Below are 27,769 nucleotides of genomic sequence, written 5' to 3'. Positions count from 1 at the left end.
AGCCAAATAAGCATGGGGTTACTTTATGATTTTTGACTGAAAGTGACAGTGGAATGAATCTTGCAGTGACGTTTGTACTGCCTCGACTTAATGGGGACGATACAAAGCAGGCCTGTAATTTAGAGAATATGCCATGACAACTTGAAGATTAACTCTGAGCGGACAGAGCTGGAGCCTGCTACGGCGCCCTGGCCTTTATGAGGACTGATGTGCACAGTTCACATTGACATATCTGCCATGGGCATTAGCACTGTGCAAGTGCCCAACTGATGAATGAAATTGGGAAACATCTGCAGAAGGATCGGCCTCAGGCAATGTTTTGATTAAATTTAATATCAGTCACAATTTAGCCTACTCTAAAACTGTTTTCTGTTCGGACTCTAGGAAAGGAAGCGCATTTGTGCAAGCTGTCACGAATCGCACATTCTGTCCAGTAACAGAAAATGGGACACCAGCTCCCCTATCCAAGTGAATGCATTATTAAAGCCTTCTGTGTAGCAGAATACCTCATCTGCATATGAAAGAGGAGGGTGTGAGGGAATTAATTAACTGTGTGACTTTTACTAACGAGGAAAGAGGAGATCTGGATGAAATTAAGACTTTGGTCGTGATTTACAACAGAGGGCTGTAATTTAACATGCTTATGTAACTTCCAGACTTCTGAACAGACAGACTTGTGTCTGTTCAGAAGCAAATTTCAACTTTGAAAACAGTAAAGACTATGTGCAGTAGAGCCGCACGATTATCCGTTAAAAGACTGTGATCTCGATTTAAACATCCATACGATCTTATTCAGCTATGTCTAAACCTTTGACAAGTACAATCACCGCTGAGCCAGAGAGAGCAGTTATCATGTACAGGTATGAAACAGCGTCTTTTCAGCCACACAGTATCGTTATTTCTGTGTTACAATAATTCAAATTATCACTGAAGTACTGGGATAAAAGTTTATAGTTCGGATATAAACACTGATGCCCACGGCCAATACTGAGTTGGTGTTCGGACGTAAACAAGGAAGCCTGCACTGAGTTCACTACGTATGGTTCAAATTGTTGAATAAAGTCATTATTTTTGTTTTGGCGCACAAAAAGTATTCTCGTCGCTTCATAACATTAAGGTTGAACCACTGTAGTCACATTGACTATTTTAACCATGTTTTCAACTACCTTTCTGTACGTCAAAAGGTGCAATGACGTTGCTGCCTATGTGTGGATCAGATACCCTCGGATTTCATCAATAATATCTTAATTTGTGTTACGAAGATGAACAAAGGTCTTACGGGTTTGGAACGACATAAAGGTGAAAACGTATTTGTCATTGAATCATTCAATTTATACAGTAATGAAACAAGTATTTATGAATGAGTCATTGAATCACTCATTCAAACTGTTTTTTGAAAAACATATTTTTAAAATAGACTGCAGCAATTAACATTTTGTCAGAACCTTTAGTAAACCGTTATTTTGTTTAGTTGTCCGTTCAGAATAGTGGGAGAATCGTAATCTTTATTTTAAAAAAAATAATAATAATCGTGATTCTCAATTTATCCAGAATCGTGCAGCTCTAATGTGCAGGGTAATATTTCAACTCAAAAATCAAAAGAAAGAAATTATTAAATTATATTTTTAGATTTAATACTTTGTATAACGAAAAAAAAAAAAAAAACCTTTTCAGACCATTTCGATTTTTTTGCATTATGACTGTTACATGTGCCCTGGGTCTGTGTTCTGTTTTATCATATGGACTCCATTTCCCACAATTCCCCATCTACGAACCAATCATGCACTCACACCTGTTTCCCATCAGTGACCCTTTATAAGCTGCACACACACATACTGTACACACTTGGCTGAGTACTGTTTCTACCTTGTTCAGCCATTGGTTTGCATTCCGTTTGTTCCTTGTCCTGCCTAGTCTTGCCTAGCCTGTGTTTTGACCCTGGGGCTGGATTCACAAACATCTTCTTAAGAAAGAAGTTAAGAAAATTCTTAAGATAAATTCTAAGAAGTTCTTAAGAATGTTCCTAAGCACAATTCTTGAAAAATTCTTATGAAGTTCTGAAATATTTTCTTAAGAACTTAGGGCAAGATCTTAATTTTTTACTTAAGAAGAAAATGAAAGGTGTTTCAGGTAATTACTGAAGACTCGCTGAATGAAAAACACCTCAAAGCCTGTCACTGCCTGTAGATTAGGCTACCGTAGATATCATAATGAGCACGCAGACTATTTTCGTTGTGGTTGTTTGACGGGAGCTAATCACTCTGTCATGTTTTTAATGGACCATTAAAATCGTTATTTTAAAAAAAACCTGTCTCAAGATGCAACGTTCTTTCCCATTCATTTGTACACTGTCTTTTTTGCTCTCTCTCTAGAGTGAATGTGTCCTGTACCTGTGTGTGCTGCCTCGCTAGTTCTAGCTTACGGAGTCCCGCACATGACATGCAGGGGGAAAAAAATGCTCATGATTTACTAATTCTTTCCCTCGATTTGCTAAATTGCACTCACTGTTTATAAATAGAGGAAACAAATTAGTAAATCGTGCTAACGTCTTGTGCCGTTTTCTATACAAGCTTGAGTGAGCGCATCATATACAGGTACGCGCAAATGATCAATAGTGTAATTTCAGACTTTAGAGTGCTCGTCCACATTCAGGGTACAAGTAATATGTATTATGTTTAGCTAGCTAGTGTTATGTTGTATGCGTAATATTTGAAACAACCCAATAAATTCATTGAGCATCTATTTAAGACAGGCTGGAGGTTATTCTAACTTTAAGAAGTTCTTTACGATGATTTTTAAGGATTCTTATGAATACTTCTTAAATTTGATCTTAAGAACAATCTTAAGAAAAAAGATAAGAACATTCTTAAGAAAAGTTTTTGAGAATACAAAATATTCTTATCTTTTTTCTTAAGTTTGAAAATAAGAAGAAATTAGCAGTTAAGAAGAATTTTATTCTTAAGAATGTTTCGTGAATCCGGCCGCTGGACTGTTTCCTTGTTTGTTGATCGTTTGCCTGCCTTGACCTGTGCCTGTGTTTTGGACTACTCTTTTGCCTTGCCTTCCTCTTACTGTTTGCTGGTGTTTGACCCTCTGTCTGTATGACTACGCTCTTCCTGTTATTAAAGCCTGCACGTGGATCTCCAACTCCGTTGTCCCGCTCCCATCCGTTACAATGACATTATTTACTACAGATCATTTAAATAACTAATTAAATTATTTTCCTTTCCAAAAATCATTACCAAAAAAAAACAAAAACAAAAAAACAACTCATTTACAGTAATCTTAAAAAAACTAATAATTTAAATAATTAAATAATTAGTTCACCCAGAAACAATACATTTTAAATTGTGAAGCCTAATTCCCAAGATGTATGACTCAAATGTTCTCGACCTATTCAAACATAAAAGTTACTGGTTTGAATCAGTTTGAAACACTGTATTGAAATCATTTACATTATTTGCAGAGAGATCATTTCTTTCATATGTAAAAAAAATTTACATTATAACTGAAATATGCCCAAATGAATCAGAATTGAATCAAAATCAGAATCAAATAAAACAGAGTCAATCAGAATCATATCAGGATAGATATCCCTGCTGTAGTGATACAGTAAAGAGTGTATTAAGGTTTTCTAATGAAAATCACCTTTGTAAAAATTTAGAATTGCAAAAAAAACGCACAAGTAAAACATCAGGATGTATCATGTAAAAGGGAATTTAAGGGGGAAAATAGTGTCACACAATGTACGAATTATTCATGGTTGTATAAACAGGATTTATGTTCTTTATACAAAACATATTTTCTTAATTTTTCCCTTTAAAGGATTAGTCCACTTTCAAATAAAAATTTCCTGATAATTTACTCACCCCCATGTCATCCAAGATGTCCATGTCCTTCTTTCTTCAGTCGAAAAGAAATTAAGGTTTTTGATGAAAACATTCCAGGATTTTTCTCCTTATAGTGGACTTCAATTGGCCCCAAACGGTTAAAGGTCAAAATTACAGTTTCAGTGCAGCTTCAAAGGGCTTTAAACAATACCAGACGAGGAATAAGGGTCTTATCTAGCGAAACAATCGGTAATTTTCTAAAAAAAAAAAAAAAAAAAAAAATTATAATTATATACGTTTTAACCATAGACGCTCGTCTTGAACTAAATTGTCATATACAAAATACTAGTGCAAGTATATAACAATTAGTTCAAACTTTGACCTGTGGAGGTCAGTAATACATCTGCACTGCCGGAATTCTAATAGTGAAGAAGAAGAAGAGAGCTAGTTCAAGACGAGCGTCTAGGGTTAAAACGTATATAATTTTTTAGAAAATGACCGATCGTTTCGCTAGATAAGACCCTTATTCCTCGTCTGGTATCGTTTAAAGCCCTTTGAAGCTGCATTGAAACTGTAATTTTGACTCAACCATTTGGGGCCAATTGAAGTCCACTATAAGGAGAAAAATCCTAGAAATGTTTTCATCAAAAACCTTAATTTCTTTTTGATTGAAGAAAGAAGGACATGGACATCTTGGATGACATGGGGGTGAGTAAATTATCAGGAAACTTTTATTTGAAAGTGAACTAATCCTTTAATTTTAGGGTCAAATGACCCATAAATTATCCACCAATAAATAAAAGAGCAATTAAATTTTCACCAGAGCGAAAAAAGATTACAGGTTTCCTTCAAAGTACAGTAGGGTTAAATGCAACTCAGTGTTTTATCTGGTTTAATTTCGTTGGAGAATTGGGACTGTTTGTGCTGTGCCCGACAATTAACAGTGATACAGGCATCCATTTCACAGAGAAACGAGAAGGAACATTTGTCTCCTGTGCTCATTAGACTTCTTCATCGGAGCCAAAGGAGGAAAATCGCACACAGGCATTATTGCGCCGTTGCCCTCGTGAGTGGAGCCAAGAGAAATGCTGCTCACAGTGCTGAATGCACCACTGTTTTATTCTGTGAGCACTGAAACTGTAACTTCTTTTTGGCTCCTTTGCAGGACATCATTTATCATGAGCCATTTTCTCACATGTCCTCTTTACAGTGGTACCGAACAAAAAAAAAAAAAAATCAATCCAGTCACGCTGTCTAGACCATTTTCTTCTGCTTCTTTGATTTAATAGTGCTTTCTAAGGCAAGCATCACTCACTATTGCTCAAACATATGGTTAGGGTTTTGTTCAAATCTCTAACCTTTATTAAACACATAACTCATGCAACAATGATCGTGTGGTGCACACACGGCCTAAAAATTGGCATTGGCGAGTATATGAAATGGTGTCATTCAGCAGTTGGCTGGTAACATTTTTATGAATCCTAACAATGCATGAACGCAAACAAACGTGAACGACGCTCAGGACAGTTGATGCGGCAGAACTGCATCGTCACGAAAGTTTAAACATTGACAATTTATATTCAAGTGCAAGAAGACACGAAAAGGAGCTCATTTCGTTACTCACACTCTTTTTTGTGCGCACACATCCGAAGCCTGCGCACAGAAAGCCGCGTCTCAGACAGCGCGCGATTACTAAACTAAGCTTTCTTTCACGTCTTCTTGTACTTGAGCAGACAAATTGACACAAGAAATGTCAAAAATAGCAAGTATCCTAGTAAACATAGTCGATTATGTCTTAAGTGCATGTAAACAGTACATCCGCCATGTTGTTACTGTCACATGACCTACCAGCGTCAGTTGCGTCGCTTCACTTCCATTCATAAATTCCCTCCCGTGGGATGGTAAAGTGTCCATTGAATGCGCACTTCAGAATCTCGGCAGAAGTAGCAGGTCATCGGGGACTTTTCACCTACTGTTTTTCCAATACTATGTATTCAGACACACAGACGTACTGTTCACATACTATATAGTAGGGAAGTGGCAGCATGGACAAACACACGTCTCCTCATTTTGTTTCTACAGAACACTAAACTGACAGGCCGTTTTTGTTACATTGTTCCCCACAGACAACAGCCATCTAATCAAATCAGCTTCTGCTGTCCTTAATAAGCCAATACAGCATCATGTACCAAAGGGTTTAGGCAGAACGAAGGGGAAAAAGGGTCGATCTCATAGATGTGTGATTTATGGCCGAACACGAGCTCTATGGACTGCTCACTGTAAAGAATGAACTGGCCTGATAAGAGTGAACACTCTCCTCTAGAAGCTGGAACCAGTGCCAAGAGCCGAGCACTTCCTGCAACTAAGCACAGACGTACACAACCAATATAAAGTAGCCGCAGAGGGTTGAATCATTTCCTTTTAAAGAGATGATTCACTTGTTCTTTTCTCCTCTAGGAATTGCCATTGAATTATGAAATGTCTAAGAGGTTAACACATCTTAGACATTTCATAATGCAAAGAGATATTGTAAGAGATATTATACATACTTAATACATGGCAACTTTGTGGATAAATAAATATATAAATGCAAATATGTTTTATTTGATAAATTAGACTTGGTTGAGTGGCCCAAACTAAGTGACCTTAGTTTTTGATTCATTAATTTATTTATGGTTTGCTGCTATGGTCTAATGGAGACCATATCTTAATGCAATGTTTGACTGAATTCAGCTGTTTTGATAATACATAATGCAGCATAATTTCTGCCCCTTAACTTCCTCTCCATCAGCAGTACATTGGAAATTAAATGAAAAACAAACATTAAACAGCGTTGCGTATTATGACACAAAATGTCCAAGTAGTTGGCCTGATTCAGCCTTTTTTGCATATTCATTATGTAAGGCAACAAATGCAAATGAGGCTCTCTGCTGAAGTTTGCAGAGAGCGGAAATTAGCATCACAGTGATGCAGGCCGGTGCCAAAACAAATCATTATTCACCTGGTGTCTTTGTCTGGTAATCCTTTCAGGAGGCTTTCCAATCACATCATGGATCATGAAAAATGACAAAACTTTAAAGTACCGATGATGGATATTGGTCATCCTTCAGTTTCTGGCTGAAAATGCAAGACAAAGAATGCATGAAGCATAAAATACACACTAAAAATCTCTTATGTGTCTACTACTCATTTTCCACATAGTTTTGACAGTTAATTATGTCGGATTTCTAAGAAACTCAGTAATGATGCATTGCAGTGCTGAAGTTTTTCATTCTTTAGTGTGGGATTTTACAACAGACGGCAAAATGGTATTATGTTAATAAATAACCATTTATTAGTAGATTTTGTGCTGTAGTGCAAGACTAAATACTATATACTATATTTTATTATAATATTTAATTTTTTATTGATTGAAACAGCATGGAGTATTGTTTTTGTAATGCATCTCAGTCTGGAATCTGAATTTCTGTTCAAAAGTTTATGGTTGTTAAATGTTTTTGAAAGAAGTCTCTTCTGCTCACCTTCTTCAAGGCCGCATTTATTTAATGAAAAATACAGTAAAACAGTAATATTGTGAAAAATTATTACAATATCAAATAACTGTTTTCTATTTCTTGAATATATTTTAAATTTTCAGCATCATAACTCCAGTCTTCAGTGTCACATGATCCTTCTAATATGCTGAATATGCTGGTTTTGCGAGGGAACGTAAAGTTTCTCGGGGGAACACAAAAGCATTGAAATTTGAATTTGAATTTTTTTCCCCTCCCACCTCCCTTTAGGGTAGGGGTGGGCAAACTTGGTCCTGGAGGGCCGCTGTCCCTGCAGAGTTTTGCTCCAACCCTAATCAAACACACCTGAACCAGCTAATCAAGGTCTTCAGGATTACACGCAGGTGAGTTTTATCAGGGTTGCAGCTAAACTCTGCAGGGACAGCAGCTCTCCAGGACCGAGTTTGCCCACCCCTGCTTTAGGGGCTCCACACAAATGTCCTGTTTAGATTGCATCATGTAAATACAATCCACCTGGAAACATTCTGTAATTTTAGTTTAAAGCACGAGTGTGTACAGTACATCAGCATCCCTGCACACCTTCATCGATGCGCTGTACGGCACTAATGCAGACACATCTGGTATACAGAACTTCCTGTTTGTTGCCCGCCTGCCCATCTGTCTACACTTTTTCCAATCCATGCTTGAGTAGGCACTGTGTTTCTTGTCTGTCTCAGGGGTAAGGAACAGCGCACTACACAAACAGTTTGTTCGTTCCCTCAACAAGGTGAGTAATGTTAAAGCCGAGGCCCGAGGCGGGAGCTCTGGTGAGTCAGCTGTTGATGTGGAAAGGACATTTCTCCCATGTTTCTGGCTTCTGCTTGATGTTCGCATTAGTCAGCCATCACTGAGCACACATCACTTTCTGTCAGGTGAACAACCCATCTTGATTCATTGATGGTGTTTTTGAGGAACTGATTAAAGGTCTCTGAATGGCCTCACAAACTCACTGTACTGTATTTTAGACCACTACTCCAAATGCTATATTTATAATTCTTGCACAACAGCACTGTGTTAATACTTCTCAAACATTCTTTGTTGTTTGTTTACCCATCAAACTACCCAGACAGCAACATAGTGTGGCTCACATCTGGCCCACATCTGGTACATATGGATTACTGTGCGTTCACACCGCCGCCGGCGAAAGCGCCAAAGTGAGAGGAAGTCATTCATTTTCAATGTGAGCTGGCGGCGAGCTCCGGTGAGCAGCGGTGTGGCGCGTCTTGGATGGTCGAGGAGGAGTTGAGTTGAAGTCAGGTCAACTTTACGCAGTCGCGTAAACTTTGGTTCCGACCAAACATTAGTTTCCAAGTAAAATGGAGGAGAGGTGGATAATTGCCGTGGCGGGTAATAATAATATATATGACGTTTGTCCCTGTTTGCATACAGGGGCATAAATAAGAAAAATTATGCGTGGACAAAGGTGTCTGACATTGTTTGCTTGCTATGTCTGAAATTGCATAGCTGTACGCCTATATATTAACTATATACATATATATTATTACTATATAAATATTTAGACGTGTATGCACTATATGTTTAAGCCTAATGACATTTATCATTATTTTCTCCAGCTAAGCAATTTGTTCTCTGCGTTCTCTGGAGTCCTCTCAAGCGGAGGACTTCTACATTCTGATTGGTTGCCGGTTACTTTGCCACTCCCTGAACGCACAGTACAGTGTTGTTGGCAGGGCAGCCAGAGCGAATTCTGATGCTCTCGCCGGCGGCAGTGTGAACGCACAGTTACACCGGATCTGGGCCGACACTATGTTGCTGTCAGGGTACTGCAATAATTCAACAGAAACCACTTAACCACTTCGGTCATTTTTGACTGAAGAATTTTAATTTCTGTTTTTTAGAAAAAAAACATCAGAATGTTTTTTACTTCATCAGAATGGTATGAAACTTAGTAAAGGTTTTGGCACTTGCTATGTGAACACACACACATACAAAAAAATGATTCAAAAAGGTTAAATAGTCACACACTAGTACTGTTCGTGGTCAAAAATGTGTATGGAAACGTGTGGTACTGCAGCCAAACTGAAAGCTAATTTTTTAAGATATCAAACTCAAATTTGGAACACAACTTGATAAGATTTATGGCTTTGATTTTCTCACAGTTTCAGAGTAAAACATGTTTTGAAAAATATATATTTCATATGAAATTTAAAAATAGTACTTTTTAATGTATTTTTCATACATTAAACTTCTGTTCCTTTTTTTTTAGTTTCACTTTTTAAACTTTTTTCACTTCAGCAATAATCTGCCAAGTGTCTTCTTTAAAAAGAGACCAAACTTAAGTTTGAGCTCCAAAGCATTCAAGATTTACGACAGTTTAAGTTGGAAATTTCATTTTCAGGTCTATGCTCCAACTTTATGTGATTAACAGGTAATAAAAGAAACATAAATATAGTTTTTACTATAAAATCCCCTAAAAATACAAAAAATTAAATAAAAAAACATTATCAATCTAAAATATAGTACATTCATTTCACTGAAATAAAAAAATCGTTCATTTTTGACCACCACGGGAGCAGCACTAGAGGGTTAACATACAGACTTCATTCACACTGTGTTGAAGATAATTGATTGTAAATTAGTTTTTAACTTAACTTTTTTTGATACAATAACTGAATGATCATTAGACTATAACAATAAAAACAATAATCTGACAAACAATAATCTAAATATCTGCATTATATTTATTATTATTAATAATAATAACTACTGTTATTTTGTATTTTACTATTGTTTTGTATATACGAATTGTGTAATAATAAAAATTGTTAGATTTAAGTGAAAGTACATTTGTGACTATTTAGAATGCAATAATAATAAAAATAATATGCAGAACTGATATTTAATTTTTATTTACTTTTTGACCCAATAACTAAATGACCATTAGATTACAACAATAAAAACATAATCTGCATGATATTCTTTATTGTTGTTTTTATTTTTGATGATGATAATAATAATAACAAACTTTTCTTGCAATCTAAATGATCAAAAATGTACTTTCATCTTTGTTTTGGGTTATGTCTAACTGTTAAACTATACATTTCTCTCTTCAAAACCAAAGTCCATTATTGAAAAAGCTGTGTAAATATATCCAAAAATCATGTTTAAAACATTACTTTACCTGTAAATATATTAGTTGGGCGCTTTTCTCTAAAGCCCCTCCAAATAATGCCAATGATAAAAATGATATTAAATCATCAGCAATCGGTTAAGATGAAAAATGGAGATATCTGAAAAACAAATAAATTAAAATATTAGTAAATCTCTATTGTAAATTTTATACTTGCAAATATAATAATATATCTATAATGACAAGATGAGATAACTTCACCTTCTTCATATAATTCAATTAACCTAATCTATAAAAAGTATTATTAATGTATGGATATTTTTTTGTGTAAAATCGAATTGGATAAGTCACATTTAATATATATATATGCCTATATACACCTGTATTTTACATACCACACACCAGATAACACTTAAAATGTGGTCAAATAAAGTCTCAATATGATTTGTTTTAGCATATAATTTATAATTTAATACTTAGTAAAAAGTTACTGTTGTATGCTAAGTTTTTCTTTTATCATATTCTGCAGGTGATCTTCTGTTACATACAAATCTTCCCATCAGTATGCAAGATTTTTTTTTTTCATTGTAAGCATTTGCAAGCATTCTGGAGCAAAAAATAAATAAATACAAAAGTCTCATTTATTTTCCATTTCTATTGTGCACAGCTCATCAATCATCAAGCTGCATTTAACTGTCATTATTAAATCATCTGTCTTAAGTTAAATGATCTATATAGAGCCTGTTTTACACCCTGTGGGACACTGTTATAATCTTCCTCTCAAATAGGCTTTTCATCAACAAGAACTGCTGGGGTTTTTATCTCGTGAATTACTGTGAATAAGAGTGAACTGTGCATTTGTGGTGCTGAAGATGAGATTGAAAGCTCTTTATGAATGGATCATCCAGTATGTAACTCTGATGAATAGTTATGTACAGAATCTCTGTGTCTGTCAGTATTTGTCATGCAAATTCACATAGAGCTTTATGCTGTTGGCTACTGGCAAAGGTCTTACAGATTTATTAATGACGCAGTCATGCTGTTTCTTTCAGAATACTGAATTACATGTTTGCAATAACTCAATGGTCCCTTGTTGATAGGGAGAATATGAATATTAGCCTTTAATTTTATTGGTGTTTGTCTGGCTTTCCCTAAGCATGACTCAACACTGCCATCTAGGGCAATACATCCGGGTTTGCAGCGTCATAATTTAACAAAATGACTGAACAACCTATACTAATGATTTATGATTTGTTATGAATCATAACAAATAATAAACTACTACCAAACTTTTGGGAGCAACAACAAAATGTAAACTCACCATGTTATTATTTAAACAAACAAAAAAAGTCTCGTCAGATGACCAAGGCGGAACCATGATGTCTTATTTTCCCCCCAAATAAACATAACTAACGCTAACTTAGCTTTTAACTAATTAAATTCCCTGATTGTACTAACATTTATTGTAGGAGTTTACATGCAGTGTGTTATCAAGTCTAGTCTGAAATGGCTTCAAGTAGGCTAATTAAGCTTACAAAACTTTTTGAGCTATTGAACTATTAAAATATTAAAATATTAATTTAATTTACTTTAATTAACCGTTATCTTTACCGTTTGTGGTACATGGCAGAAGATTGAGGCTCTAGCGTTCACATTGATCGAAATTGTTTTCGCGCCTTTACCTGTAACTAAATAAAGCGGGGCTGGAGGAAGCTCCTAATTGATTCTTTTGATTCCAAAACGTTAACAAAGGTCCACTTAAGGGAATCGACTCCAAGGAAAGGCGTTAACGGAGATGTGACTCTAACTTTTGATTCATCCCAGTGTTTCGAATCTTTTGAATCTGTACAACACGTACACACACAGTCGTTCAAAAACACCGAGCAGTTCACGACCAATAAACACCATAACTGGCACTAATTTAAAAAAATAATGTTTTAAATTATCATGATTACTTGGCTAATCAAGCTTACTCGTGTCTTTTAAACAAGCAATAATTGATAGTTTCCAGAAAAATAGAATAAGAGTTGGAGCCGAATCCAAAAATTCTAGACTGTTTAAACCAGATTTGCCTTAACAAAATGTCGCTATTATGTTTGATAAAATTTCCATTATAAAACCAGAAAATGAAATTCTATTTAAAACACCCATGCATAACTTAATAAATAACTCATTACAATTTATATATGAATACAGAAAGAAAAAAGAAAAAAAAAAAAAAATATATATATATATATATATATATATATATATATATTATAGTGTATCTTTAGCTATTTAAAATAGCATTGGTTGCATGGGTTAATATTTTAAATATGTTTTCATATTTTTATATCGTATTTTAAAAGTCAGTCAACTGATCAGAAAGGGCTTTTATTTTGAAGGGGGTTGAGCTGACAGTGAGTTGTACACCAGCACAGCTTTAGTGAAGGTAGTCGAATAACCTTTTCTTTGATGCATGTTTGTTTTGTTGAACACCAAACTTGAACGGTGCCTTTTTCAGCTACCAATGTCGTCAGTTTCTAAAATAATAAAATAAAAGAAATGGCTTTTTTTCGAGAGCGCATATTTAAGTTTGTTGTTATCGGAAGGCATTGCTAGCAGTTTAGGCTAATTTATAGCTGTTTTGTTTATATTAGTTACTTATAATATCTGTGGAAAAAAAATACTGTAAAGCAAGACTTGATATTGTATATTTAATTTTTTTATGATACAATCAGTGTTTTACAATGTAAATAAAAAGGTTTAACCTCTTGAAGAATCGCAAGTTCAAAAGCTAGGAATGGATATGTTGTGGAGAAAGTTTTTGTCCATTGCAGCTTAATCGCCGATGTTTAGACTAGAGTTGTATGGTGAGATGTTGTTCATTGTATTTTTTTTATGCTCAGCTGGTTTGTAGATTGAAGGATGGAGGCAAGTGGCAGACCCTCCACAGCACAGATTGTGTTGCTGGCCACTAGTTCGGCTCTGACTGCTGTCTTATACACCATATACAAGAAGAAATCGAGCCATGTTGCTAGATTAAGGGTAAGAAAACAACCCTGGTGTATTTCTTTTAATGACACAAGCACTCAAAGAATTAAATCATTGTTAAACCTGACCTGTGTAACAGGAGGCCAAGAAGATGTCATTAAATCCAGACCTGAAAACTATCCTCAGTGAAGCACCAGGAAAATGTGTTCCTTATGCAGTTATTGAAGGTATGGCTTCTGAGTTTAATCTAGTATTTCAGTTGGTCAAAACTGCTGATGTCGATACAATAATTATTCACTCATTGTAATTCAAGGACACAAGCAAAAATAGTATTTAGTGTGTTAATGTTGTAATATTTTTATTCATACTGTCTTTAGGTGTTGTGCGCTCAGTGAAGGAGACCTTGAACAGCCAGTTTGTAGACAACTGTAAAGGAGTCATCGAGAGGTTGACCCTGAAGGAGAAGAAGATGGTGTGGAATCGCACAACACATCTATGGTACTTGTTCTGAATGTGTAACTGTCCATTGATACTATTATACAATATATACACTATGATGTAGGCCTATATTGTCAATTACACTATCAGAGTTTTGTTTTTATAATTTTAGTTCTCTAAAGAAACTTATACATAGGCACAATTTGTATTTGTCCACAAAACTTAGATCATCTAGGTATAAGATAAAAAGGTTTTAGACAATGTGAAACAAATTGCAGTTAAAGTTATACATAAATATTTTAGTTTAAAATAATTCTACTTTAAATATTTATTATATATTGTTTTAATATAAAACATGTATAATATTTTGTCATTATACTTTCAGTATACTTTAAAAATTTAATTATACCTATATTTTTAAATATTTATATTATACTTTAAATATCTATTATGTATTTAGTATTAAAATATGTATTTTTTTTATTTTGTATAGTTATTTAAATATTTAGATTATAATTTAAATGTTCTTTCAACATTAAAATATTTATAAAATTTTGTTTTTAATGATTATACTATATCATACTTCATTTAAATCTCTAAATATACCTACATATTTTGAAATAATTAGATAATACTTTACATATTTATTATTGTTTTAATATAAAAATATTTTTAATATTTTGTTTTTATATTGTACTATAATTGTTTTTATATTTTAAATATTAAAAAAGTTTAAAAAATATTTAATTTTAATATATATTTAATATTTATATTTTTAATTAATAGTATTTAAAAAATATTAAAAATAATATCATTCAATTAAAAATAATATAAACAGATTCAGTTAAACTAGTATATATGTATGTGTGTGTGTGTGTATATATATTTTTTAAATATATATATATATATATATATATATATATATATATATATATATGGATATGTGTGTGTATGTATATATATATGTATATATATATATATATATATATACATATATATTTATACATATATATATATATATATGTGTGTGTGTGTGTGTGTATATATGTTCATATCATTAAACATACATTTTCTAAATATTTCAATTTTACCTTCAAAAATGCTATCTTATTTAATTCACTGTGCTAATACATCTGTCTTTTAGGAATGATTGTGAAAAGGTCATCCACCAGCGCACCAACACCGTGCCCTTTGACCTGGCCCCTCATGATGACACTGTTCCCACAACAGTGCGAGTGGTTCGTCCACTCGATGTAGTTGAATTGGATCTGGAGAAAACCTATGAGAACTTCCATCCCTCCCAGCAGTCTCTGACCAACGTCATCGGCCACTTCATCAGCGGCGAGCGGCCGCAGGGCATCCAGGAGACGGAAGAAATGCTCCGTCTGGGTGCCAGCATGACGGGCGTCGGGGAGCTGGTGCTGGACAACAACCTGGTTCGTCTCCAACCCCCTAAGCAGGGCCTGCGGTACTTCCTCAGCCGCCTGGACTACGACACGCTCCTGAGTAAGCAAGAGGGTCACCTGCGGCTCTGGAGGGTCTTGATGGTGCTGTTTGGCTTGACTGCCTGTGCCACGCTATTCTACCTGCTGTGGCGACAGTATGTGCTGCGTAAGGAGCGGAGGAAAGAGCGCAACCTACTGGACGAGTACAGGAAGTGGCAGACCAGACGTTTACAGGAGCTCAATCTGGCGGAGGATGATGTGTCTCCTACTTCATGCACAATATGCCTGAGTCACGAGCGCTCCTGCGTGTTTCTAGAGTGTGGTCATGTCTGTACCTGTGACGAGTGCTATAGAGCCCTGCCCGAACCTAAGAAGTGCCCCATATGCAGGGCTAAAATAGACAGGATTGTCCCTCTGTATAACAGCTAGATGCCTTATTATGAATATGTGTGCTCTTTAATTTTAGGGCAGGTTTTTGGGTGTGAGCAGAGCATTTCTTGCCATGTAAAATGAGCCATAATCCAAATACCCTGCAGTAAAAAATCTTCCAGTTTGAGTTGGTTTTTGTATTCTGTTGATTGATCGCACTGTTGCCAGCTGTAATCATCTCTTGTGCCTGTGTGAACTGAAATTCAATGTTGTTTGTTGTATTTCAACCAAAATCAAAACAAAAGAAACATTTAAAAAATGGTTACTTTTATTAAAAAGTTAAAAAAGAGCCCATTTCAGGACCATTATGATTTTTTGCATTGTGAATATTTTCCTTGGTGGTTCACATTAGATTCTCACTACTGTAATATAGTATTTTTTATTACAGTAAAAACTCCCGTAATACAATTTTTTTTTTTTTTGTATTAAAAAAAAATTAAAAGCAGTACAACATTAGATTTTTTTTTTTTTTTTTACTTCACACTTATACTTTGCACGTATATAAGGTTTGTGCTTAGGGGTCATGAAAATGTCACAATATCTAAAGGTCCTAAAAATGGGATTCATTATCTTTATGCAAAATAAAATTTTCATTTTGGGGTTAAGTATTGACATGCTCACTTTAAGACATGTTAATTGGATGTCAGTTTTTTGGTGCCCTATCAATTTAATTATTTTCATTTGTTTTATTCTTTTTTTGTAAGAATAGTTTCTGTTTGAAAGAGCGTCAGGAGATTTGAAGCTTTAATCTGAATTATTAAATGGGAATCTGTTAAACCCCCAAAAGTCAGTTTGTTCTTCCTTTGTTCTTCAGGATGAAAACTTTATTAGTTTAATATTGACTATGCATAATTTACAAACAATATTATAATGGCTTGAAAATAATAATGTTTTGTTATTGTGTATGTGTGAGAGCGACATTACTTCACACCACAGGAGATAAATATATACTAGTTTAATTTGAGAAGGAACCACACCAGAGGAACCTTTTCATAGTTTCCTGGAACTAATAGCGGACCCGCTTTTTGTCGTGTTCACACCTCAGGAACTGGAAACAATTTTAGTTCTAGGAACACCTTTTGAGGGGAACTAGCTCCTACATCAGAGTAGGGTTTAATACTGCCTTCACGTGCTATTGGAAAATTTCCTACTTCTGAAGTCGTGAATACGAGCTTGTTGCATTCAAGTGCTTTGTTGTCGGAAAGAACAGGAATCATTGAGGAAATGATTATTCATATAGCCTACTGTATGTATGCACTAATCTAAGGACAAGGCGATGTAGCTGTTGTGGAAAAAGCTAATAAAGAATAGCAGTCATAGCAGCAATCATTCTCCCTTCCGCCATGTTTAAAGTTAAAGTGGGACGGCCAACTCAGGAACTTGGGTATCAAAATTATCCCTGAACTTCCAAGTGGTAAATACGACTTAAGATGGCCTTCATGTTCACTTTTTACCTAGAAAACTCGTATTTACGATCATTTCTGATCTAAAGAAGTAGAAAGCCAAACTGGGGTGACTATTTCCCGTGACACAATATGGCGTACACTGCAGAGGAATGGCATGCATGGGTGCCGTCCACGAAAGAAACCTCTCCTAAAGCCCAGGCATAAAAAAGCCCACCTAGAGTTTGCCAGGGCCCATGCTGACAAAGATGAAGACTACTGGGACTCTATACTCTGGAGTGATGAGACCAAGATAAATGTTTTTGGAACCGATGGCTTCAAAACTGTATGGTGTCACGAAGGTGAGGAATACAAAGAAAAATGCATGGTGGTGGCAGTGTCCTTATGTGGGGCTGCATGAGTGCTGCTGGTGCATTTCATTGATGGCATCATGAATTCACAGATGTACTGCTCTATACTGAAAGAGAAGATGCTACCATCACTCCGTGCCTTTGGTCGTCGTGCACTTTTCCAACATGACAATGATCCTAAACACACATCTAAGGTCACTGTTGGATTTCTGAAGAAGAACAGGGTGAAAGTGATTCAAGTATGTCTCCTGATCTGAACCCAATCGAACACCTATGGGGAATTCTGAAGAGACAAGTTGAGCACCACTCTCCATCCAGCATCCAGTCTCTAAAAGAGGTCATTCTTCAAGAATGGAAAAAGTTAGATGTTGCAAAATGTCGCCAACTTGTTCATTCCATGCCTAGAAGACTTGGTGCTGTCAATAAAAATCATGGAGGCCATAAAAAGTACTAGATGTAGTAGTTTTTGTTGTGGGGTGTACTCATTTTTGCATCACCCTAATTTGAGTAAAACTGAAAAATGTGTAATCCAAGTTATATTATTAACCTTACTTTCATGTTATTAGATAAACAGATTAAACTTAGTCTTGTCAATATTTTAAAAATTGTTTTTGTGTTCATTGAGATATTGTTAAAAATGTTACTTTTTAAAGGGGGTGTACTCATTTACGCTGAGCACTGTATATGTATTTTGAACAACAAAGTGTTTCCTAATTGAAATGGAAAGGGCGCAATGAAGGTGGAAGCTTATTAAACAGTTTTTTTAATCTTCAAACCTTAATTACATGCCCAGATCTTTAACCACTAAGCTACATTGGCCAAAACCAAGTGAAATGGGAGGAGCAGGAGCTTGCAGGTGATATTTATCGGACTGACGTCTACCTGGCAAGGTTATAATCGTTAACGAAAACGAACGAAAAAACGAAAACTAGGTGGGAAAAAACATTGTCGTTAACTGAAATAAAAATAAAAACGAGGCATTACAAAAAAACGATAACTAACCAAAACTGTAATGTGTGTTTGGCAAAACTAACAAAAATAAAATAAAATTATAGATTAAATGTCCTTAGTTTTCGTCTTTGTCAATGTCTTTCATAGAGCAAATAACGTTCAGCTGCATTTCCTTTCCCTGCGTCTCTCACTCACGCGTCTCTCTCACATACATGCACGCGCGCGCGCGCACACACACACAGCCCCTCCCCTCCGTGCACACCGCGTCTCCATGAAAACGAGTGTTCGACGTTGAAAGCAAGTTCGCGAAAGATTTGTATCTCGTGAACACCTTTACACAATCACACATTAAAAAGTGGTATAAAAATATTTTTAATTCTGAATATAATTTTGTCAGTGTGTTAATGTCGACCCGAGAAGCGATTGCTACTTTAGAAAGTTAACTAGTCACAAGTTTGAGGTAAAATGCACTTGGGTTGTCGATGTCAAAACACTATATAAGCTGTGATTCAAATATTAAATAATGTTATGTCATTTGTTTACTCTTACACTGAATGTTTGCTGCTTCAATCCAGATGAGTAGGCTGTTGTATAGGGTAAATTTAGACAATCTGACAGAAATGTCTTGTTGTGGCTCAAAAATGGGTTGAATACATGCGGTTCATGTATGTCTTCTTTAGTCTGTTGGCTCTTTAGGTTTTTTACTGGCACACCTCACTTACACATTGTGCACTTACTGCAGAGTGTTGAGACTGTTTACATATTTGTGCCCATATGTACATTTTATGTACTGGTTTTATTTTTGAATGAATATTTTCTAAAATTGTATGATGTTTTTGTTGAGTTATTATTACACAATACTTTTTCTAACCTTTTTGAATCTTGCCCCTGACAAATAACCCAAATTACAAAAACAAAAAACTAAAACTAACACTAAAACTAATAAAAACTAAACTAAAACTAAGCATTTTCAAAAAATAAAAACTAAACTAAACTAGTAAACCCACTTTAAAAACTAATTAAAACTAAACTGAATTTGAAAACAAAAAGTCAAAACGAAATAAAAATAAAAACTAATGAAAAATGCAAAACTATAATAACCTTGCTACCTGGTCTCTGAAGTAACTGTAATTTGCATCCTTCTGTATATCAGTTTTTCTGAATATTTCCAGCCTCTAAACACACATCAAATTACACCTTCCTGTTGTTTATATCCAGTAGTTATTGATTACCGTGGATGGAGAGGGAGCACGTCCTGAGAAAACATCAGTCATTTTAGCCAACACAAGGAGCAGATAAGCCTCAACAGATGCCGTCTCAACAACTTCTGCACGTTTCCATGAGATTTGTACTTGTACAGTCTCCATGTGTTTTGCAGAAAGTCAAGGAATCCTTGAACAGCCTTTTTGTCGACAACTGCAAAAGGGTCCTGAAAGAGAAGAGGGTGCTGAATTGCACAACAGGCGTCTGGTAAATATTCTATTTTGTATATGCCCATTAATATTAAAATGATTAATATTATGAGTAGCCTACATGGTACCTGGAAGGGTATGGATTATACACTGTATTGTATTGTACACTGTATATTTATATATATATATATATATATATGTTTTCACGCTCAAACTGTTCATATCAAGCTGATGCAAATTGTTAAGATTGTTTGCATATATATATATATATATGTTTTCACACTCAAACTGTTCATATCAAGCTGATGCAAATTGTTAAGATTGTTTGCATATCGCTCTTCAGCACTCAGGAAGTTGTAAGTTGTTTTCTGCAGAGTAACAACAATAGATAATTGTCCTATTTAATAATTAAGCTTTTTCATTTTGTGTGAATGGATCTATTCTATAGGATCCATGCTTGTTATTTTTATTTACCTTATTATTGTTTGCATTTTGCAATACATATTTTTGTCACCCACCAAGTCAATGACTTCCTTTATGCAAAACACAAACCATCACTAAAATGTAACAGTTATGTATATATACAGTTATATATACACTCTCATGTAATGGAACAATTAAGTAAATATGAATGATATAAGAAGATTTGAAAGTATAATAATAATAATAATAATAGTGATTATATAGTTCATTATAAAAATACTAGTAGGAACACTATTGTTGGGTTCAGTAAGATTTTTTTGGAAAGAGCTTTTCATTAATTAATTATTTACAGTTTAAAAAATGCATTTTTTTTGTGCACAAGAATTAATATACAGTACAATTTAAAACTTAAAAAAAAAATAATAATGCTATTATTCAGAAAGGACACATTAAACTGATCAAAGTGACAGTAGACATTTCTAGTGTTACAAAAGATTTCTATTTTAAATAAATGCTGTTCTTTCAAACTTTCTATTCATCAAAGAATCCTGAAAAAACGTATCACGGTTTCCACAAAAATATGAAGCAGCACAACAGTTTTCAACATTGATAATAATACGAAATATTTCTTGAGCAGCAAATCAGCATATTAGAATGATTTCTGAAAGATCATGTGACACTGAAGACTGGAGTAATGATGCTGAAAATTCAGCTTTGACATCACTAGAATAAATTACATTATAAAATATATTAAAATAGAACAGTTATTTTAAACTGTAATAATATTTCACAATATTACTGTTTTTTACTGTATTTTTGATCAAATAAATGCAGCTTTTGTGAGCAGAAGAGACTCCTTTCAAAAACCTTGTACCGGCCCAAAACTTTCAAACAGTAGTGTAAATATCACGCGAGGTCAATACGACAGCTGTATATTTGCATTTTTAAAATGTTCCAACTTTTTGCTCTGCTTGTTTGCCAGCTTCACTGGTGTGGGCAAGATGGTGCAAGACAGCAACCTGGTTTGTGTTCCACCGCTGGACCTACAGCACGTCCTCACTCTTCACTCCCTTCTGAAGAAGCAGGAGAGAAACCTGTGGCTCTGCAGGGTCTTGAAGGGGATGTTTGGCCTGATCGCATGCGTCATCTTCATCTACGTGCTGCACAGGAAACAGAGGACAAGAGTTAGGAGGTTCAGACATATACAGGAGCTATTTAGGATAATGCAATATGCCAGAGAAAATATAAATGAAGATATAAATTAGATTTTAGATGCTCCTGCTTTAGAAGGGTTATTGAGGGGATATGTTATTGTTTTTTTCTTTGCTTTAATCTTAATTATTAAATGGGACTATCTATATTGCAATTAAGAAAAGCTGTATTGTTATGCATATTTTACAAACAATATTATAATTTGTTTTTATTTTTTATTTTTTTTGCATTAATTGTACATGTAAGCAGAGAGTATTACTGTGTCCGACCAGTAGATGGAGCTAAATACCTGTCTAGCTTTACCATCACAGTTCAATCTAGGAGGATCACTATGGGTTGGCTAGTTCTGAGAGATCAGCTAATTGTGTAAATTACATAATTATGACAATTACAGATCCAGATACCATGTAGAACCATCAACATAATGCCTTTAAACCATAAAACCCACCAGAAATCTTCAAAAGCTTGAGTAATAAATATAGATAAAATCACATTAACCACTAATAAATCAATAATTTATGTCCAGATTGTAATCTACAGTAAGTATGTTGTTAAAGTATCTATATGAGTCATATTACAGGCCTATTGAATAACAGATGATATTCTGTTAGCATTATATAATGGTGATGCTCTTAATGAAAGTGTTACAGAAGAAATCTAGCTTTACATTGTAGCTTTACATAAAAAAAAAAACAATGTAAAAACTATAGGGACTCATGATATATCGGCCACCATATCGGTATTAGTATTCACTTCAAAAAGGAAAATACAGTTAAGTACATTAATACAGTTAATGTACAGCTCAAGTCTGTCATATAGGCTACATAATATTATAGTGAGAACATTATAATTGTGTGTTTGGGACATGGCTTTTAATGGTGAGACTTTTGGTTTTGTAATCAGGCACTCAAAAATTATATAAAAACTTTGATTTATATTTATTGGCCAATATATCGGTTATCTGTATCGGCTCAAATTTTCATATCGGTGCATCCCTAGTATAAAACATTAAAACCTGTAAAATGGTTAACTGTAATGCACCTTACCATATGTACATCATTTGTAATTTTACTGTATTTTTTTTTTTTAGGGAAAAAAGTATAGATTTATTTTAATAGCTCAGATTTCAATAGCTTAACTCATGCAATCCAGTGTCAATCCAAATTTTGATTAGATTTGATTTTTAGTTTTTCTGCTTTCATTGTAATTTTAGTTAAAAGTTTTAGTAATTTTTTGTGTTTATGTCTTTTAGTTTTTGCTTTTAATTGTCTATATAGTTTTTTATTTCTGTTATAGTTATTTTAGTACATCAGGTTAAGCTAAAGCTTGGAAACTAAATTAAATAAAAAAGTTTACATTTTTATATATATATTTATTTTATTTCAGCTAACGTTTATTTCAAGTAATGAAGATTTCTTTATGGTTTAGGTTTAGTTAGGAATAATGTGTCAAATGTTCTTAGTCTTTCCTTCCTGTGACAGAAGATACAGTAGTTTACTATGAATTAAATAGAAATTAAATTAAATACAGTTTATTGTGTAAACAAATGAACAATAATAACCAGGAAGAAATAATAATTATAAACCATTCCGAAATACACCGTGACTCTTATTCTGAAATGTCTGCAGTCTGCACTGTAGCAGGCTGCTCATTTAAGTTCAGATGAGGGAGATAAAATATGCATTCTTACAACCGTCTAAAACATACTAGCATATAAACATTGTGTGGTAAACATTGTCATAATTCATCAACATTAGCTTACAAGCAATCACTTGGTATAAATGTGCGCTATTCATTGATTGCGAAGCAGTCTGAAGTGCTGCTGGGCGAGCCTGTAGAGCGCGCAATAGCGCCGCTTTTCCCGCGGTTAGAACAACACGTTACACTTCAAATGTGCACATCTTCCACACAGGACAGCAGTCCTGACTGGATATCTTCCCAAATCGTCCCTCTCTATCATTTTTTTTTTCGTTGACGAAAATTAGAGTAGATTTTAGACATAGTTTTAGTCATTCAAAACGCATTTTTATTTAGTCATCGTCTCGTTTTCGCCCGTGAAAAAATGTTGTTGACGAAAATTATGACGAAAAATATTCGTCAACGAAATTAACACTGCTGTAGTCCTAGTCCTGTAATCATAAAACTGCAGTTTTGGAGAATGCAATAGAAAGTTTTTTACATCATAATTAAACAAAAATACTTAAAGAATTAGTTGTGTCCCAAGCTTTACTAACCCTCATCCTAGGTGTGTATGACTTTCTTCTTTCTGATGAACACAGTCGGAGTTATATTAATAAATATCCTGACACATCCAAGCTTTATAATGGCAGTGAGCGGGATCAGCGAGTATGAGCTAAAGAAAGTGCATCCATACATTATAAATGTACTCCACACGGCTCCGGGGGTTTAATAAAGGCCTTCCGAAGCGAAGCGATGCGTTTGTGTAAAAAAAAAAAAAAACATATTTAACAAGCTATGAAGTAAAATATCTAGCTTCTGCCAGACCACCTTCTGTATTCAACTTACGAAGAAAGTGGAACTGGTGTCGTGTCAGTTACGCTTTTTCCGTAAGCTGAATACGGATGTAGCGTAAGCGTTTTGAACTGCGAGAGTTTTACACTGAATACGGAAGGCGGTTTTCAATTTTCATTTGAAAGTGAACTAATCCTTTAACACAGTCTCTTAGTTGATTAATTTGCCCTTATGGGTTTCAAACCTACAACCTAAGCCATGTCACCCCATATTTGATAATGTAATTAATGTGTTTTCCCCCTTTTTTATTCTATTTATATAATGTGATTAGTTTTTAGGGTGATTTAACATTCTGTCAAGGGTTTACAGATGGGAAAAAAAGACGTTTTGGCTAATTCTGGCACATTTACAGCTATGTTCATTAATGTTAAAACGCATATCTTTCACCAAGAATAAGACAAGCTTTTGGGTGGCAATGATGTTCAACTCTAGTGGGATTCAAACCCACATACTTTTGGACATCTTTAACCACTAAACCACAGCACCCAAATGCTGCAGGCAGCAGTGTGCGGGTGGAGGGAGGGGGATGGATCTTCGCGTGCAGCCGGAGCATTGAGTCTGAGTGACGTCTCTCTGCTCTCTGAGGATCCGTGTGTTTTTGCATCGCGCTCCTGTTTTGCATCTACATCAGTTTTTCCAAATGACTTCTGCTCATCGCCTGTAAGTAACGAGAGGAAAACTGAAAGTGACTCCCATAGTATGAAGGTAAAATAAAGCGGAATCGTATCGTGACAGTTTAGATTCTCGCGCGCCGTTCGCTTACAGAGCCCTCGCTCGTTAGTTATCGATTGTCTTATTATCCCGATCGATTATTGTGAACGGAATCATGTCAGAAGTGCTGCCTTACGAAGAGAACATCTCTCCTTACGGTGATGATGGAGATGAAGAGCAGATATCCCTCACCTGTCGCCTGCAGAACAACAGCAGTAACTTCTTCAGTTCTGCGCAGAACAAACGAGCTCCGAAACTCGGACAGATCGGACGCAGTAAGAGAGGTGAGAAAACGACTTATTTACGTTGTGTCGTAGCTGAAATAAAAATAAAAGTGCGTTTTATAGTCTTAAAAGATATATTAATGTTGTGATATCCAACAAACTACATAAATAGGTAATTAATGTGCCGACCTAATGCTTCGTTTCCACTCATTACCTTTAATATAATACCGATGACTTAAATATGCACATTTGTGGCATCACGTGATGTCAGCGTGATGCGTTTGTTTTTACTTGCCTGCCTGTTCATCATGAGATTTCATCTAATGGTATATTGTTTTTGCTGTTTGCTGATGGCTAGTTGACAATAGAAACTTTTTCGTTATTACATATAAAAGTATATATAATATAGGTAACACTTTACAATAAGGTCTCATTTTTTAACATTCGTTAATGTATAACTAACATGAACTAACATTGAGTAATAGCCTACATTTGTTGCAGTAGGCTATTCATATTTGTTAATGTTAATGAAAATACTGTCGTTAATTGTTTGTTCATGTTAATTCACAGTGCTTTTACTAATGTTAACAAATACAACTTTTGATTTTAATAATGTATTAGCAAATGTTGAAATTAACTAAGATTAATAAATGTTGCAGAAGTATTGTTCATTCTTAGTTCATGTTAACTAAAGTAGTTAACTAATGAAACCTTACTGTAAGCGTTTTATATATATATATATATATTATTATTATTATTATTATTATTGAAGAACAGTCCAGATTGCGGCTATCAAGCTTCACAAAAAAAAAAAAAAAAAAAAAAAAAAAACCTTTTCCGGACAATCGCATCTATTAAAAAAATATTAAATAAGTGTATATTGTTCTTTTTTTGGAGCTTGAAAGCTGACTGAAATGTAAGTCATTATTCACTGATAATGTTCTTGAAGCTCTAAAATCTCAGACTTGAAAAAAAAAAAAAAATGCGATAAAATATATTGGCAGCTGCATTGTTTTTTTTTGGAGCTTGACAGACATGAACTGTTGTTTAATGAAAAAGATATTTTACTTTACTTTATTTTGTTTCATTTCTATTTTATTCCACAGATTTTTAAAAAAAATATGTATGGGTTTTTCACAATTTTTAATCACCATTAAACTTTTTGCAGTTCAATTAATTAGTCTTGCAGTGTGACAAAATTTATTTTTAAAAGTACAAATATTATATTTAATATTAATCTAACCAGTATTATCAGGTCAAAACGGCATGCATAATTTTTATAATAAAATTACAAAAAAAAAAAAAAAAGTAAAATAGCTTAAAATAAATGTTAGCATGTATTTATTTACATTAGTTTCTCTCTTTTTTTGTGTTCTTCTGCAGTCTGACTGCCCTATTCTTGTCAATAAAACTAAAGTGTTGTCATTTCTCCAAGGGCAGCATGTTTGACCCCAGTGCCTCATGTGATTTCTCTTGCAGTTGTCATAGAAGATGACAGAATTGATGAAGTTCTGAACAACACAGCAGAGAAGTCATCGGCGGGAGTGTAACGCTCAAGGACGATGTTAAAGCGGCAGGAAATCGTGGGTTACGTGCATTCTGCATCAAAAGCACTTTGCAGTCCCTCTTAATATGGGTTGAATTTCACGGTGCAGCAGCAGGCGAGGAGAGAGTCCCTGCTGCGGGCATCCAAACAGAGGAAGCGGGGCTCTATCTGCTTTCTCTCTTTAAGGGCATGTTTCATATCCCTTCTTATAAAGTGACATCTTACACTGGACATACAAGTCCTATGTTGTTTAAAATACATGTGGAGTTGGTCTGTAGTGGTCCAGATTCAGTTTATATTGTGAGAGGAATGCATTGATATCAATCACAAGCACAAATATGACAACATTCGTTCATTATTTTGCCGTGAGACTGAGCACTTGTTTTCTCCGAATCTTTTTGTGCACAATGAAACTTTAAATATCCTAATTATGATCTCCTGGATACATTTCGTGTTCTTTTGCAGAGATGATGGACTGAGAAAATGTTTTTTTATAGAATGAGAAAGGAAAGACTACTTTTTTAAAGCAATTTTTTCATGTTGCATATTGTAATTTTTTTTGATGTGGCTGCAAACTGCCTGCTTAGCCTGAGTTCAAAAGCTTATTTTTATATCAAGGAGTTATTTCTGAAGAGAAAAAAAATGCTTATTTGGGTAATAGTCGTAGCACTTTCAAACGTGGTTGTCAGCTAAATGGATTTTGATCAATTTTGTGCCAAAAGTTTGCAAAATATGCCAGTCGACTTGTGTTCCCGTTCACCTGAGTAATGTGAAGTTTTCCAGGCCTGCCTCTCATATATGTTTCAGGGCTTTTCTAACTGCTTTTTCTTTTTTTGCATGAGACAGGCACAAACGCCTCCTGTGGCAGTGAATTACTATTATATTTACAGTAATGTTACTTTGAATGACGAACCTCAGACTCTTGAATATTGTGTATGTTGCACTTCTCTATAATGTTACACAGGGCTATATTTGCAATGAAATGTATGACCAATAAAATGTGATTACATAACTGAACTCTTAAACCCTCACTGTACGCTATGTGAAGTTTCTTTTCTTTGCTGTTTTATCAAATGTAAGGTGACACTTTTCTAAAACAAATGCTTTCCAATTAAAACAGGCCTGTTCGGATATAACATTCAGAGTTGTTTTTGATCACAAAGCTGTCAGGTCAATAATGAAGAATGCATTCAGTTGTTTAACCAAAAGGATGTGCTGAAAATTGCTGTTTCTACTTCCAATATCAGT

General features: G+C 34.6%; 2 protein-coding genes and 1 long non-coding RNA gene across 3 annotated transcripts; 2 read left to right on the top strand and 1 right to left on the bottom strand.

Moving 5' to 3' along the window:
• Window positions 1–6,831: 6,831 nt before the first annotated feature.
• Window positions 6,832–19,895, bottom strand: LOC127505267 (uncharacterized). Its single transcript, XR_007927679.1, has 3 exons — window positions 19,694–19,895; window positions 10,524–10,632; window positions 6,832–6,947 (listed from the first exon to the last, which is right to left on the bottom strand). It is a non-coding gene; the product is annotated as an uncharacterized LOC127505267 (long non-coding RNA).
• Window positions 12,816–16,547, top strand: mul1b (mitochondrial E3 ubiquitin protein ligase 1b). Its single transcript, XM_051880709.1, has 5 exons — window positions 12,816–12,903; window positions 13,361–13,499; window positions 13,585–13,672; window positions 13,823–13,943; window positions 15,028–16,547. Exons 2-5 carry the CDS (start codon window positions 13,380–13,382, stop codon window positions 15,755–15,757), a joined length of 1,059 nt encoding a protein of 352 aa, XP_051736669.1. The 5' UTR covers window positions 12,816–12,903; window positions 13,361–13,379; the 3' UTR covers window positions 15,758–16,547.
• A 4,653-nt stretch (window positions 19,896–24,548) lies between the features above and the next one.
• camk2n1b (calcium/calmodulin-dependent protein kinase II inhibitor 1b) lies at window positions 24,549–27,538 on the top strand. The gene is made up of 2 exons (XM_051880036.1): window positions 24,549–25,035; window positions 26,455–27,538. The coding sequence occupies exons 1-2, from the start codon at window positions 24,867–24,869 to the stop codon at window positions 26,523–26,525; spliced, it is 240 nt and encodes a 79-aa protein (XP_051735996.1). The 5' UTR covers window positions 24,549–24,866; the 3' UTR covers window positions 26,526–27,538.
• The last annotated feature ends 231 nt before the right edge of the window (window positions 27,539–27,769 follow it).

The sequence above is a fragment of the Ctenopharyngodon idella genome, chromosome 22, assembly GCF_019924925.1.
Source record: "Ctenopharyngodon idella isolate HZGC_01 chromosome 22, HZGC01, whole genome shotgun sequence".
In the NCBI taxonomy this organism is placed as follows: domain Eukaryota; kingdom Metazoa; phylum Chordata; class Actinopteri; order Cypriniformes; family Xenocyprididae; genus Ctenopharyngodon; species Ctenopharyngodon idella.
The sequence above is the reverse complement of the archived record's forward strand: the minus strand, read 5'-3'. Positions and strand labels throughout refer to the sequence as shown.

Coding starts and splice junctions, on each gene's coding strand:
- camk2n1b (XM_051880036.1), top strand. CDS start 24,867: ATGTCAGAAGTGCTGCCTTACGAAGAGAACATCTCTCCTTACGGTGAT. Junction 25,036..26,454: donor GATCGGACGCAGTAAGAGAG/GTGAGAAAACGA, acceptor TTTCTCTTGCAG/TTGTCATAGAAGATGACAGA.
- mul1b (XM_051880709.1), top strand. CDS start 13,380: ATGGAGGCAAGTGGCAGACCCTCCACAGCACAGATTGTGTTGCTGGCC. Junction 13,500..13,584: donor GCCATGTTGCTAGATTAAGG/GTAAGAAAACAA, acceptor CCTGTGTAACAG/GAGGCCAAGAAGATGTCATT. Junction 13,944..15,027: donor AATCGCACAACACATCTATG/GTACTTGTTCTG, acceptor TCTGTCTTTTAG/GAATGATTGTGAAAAGGTCA.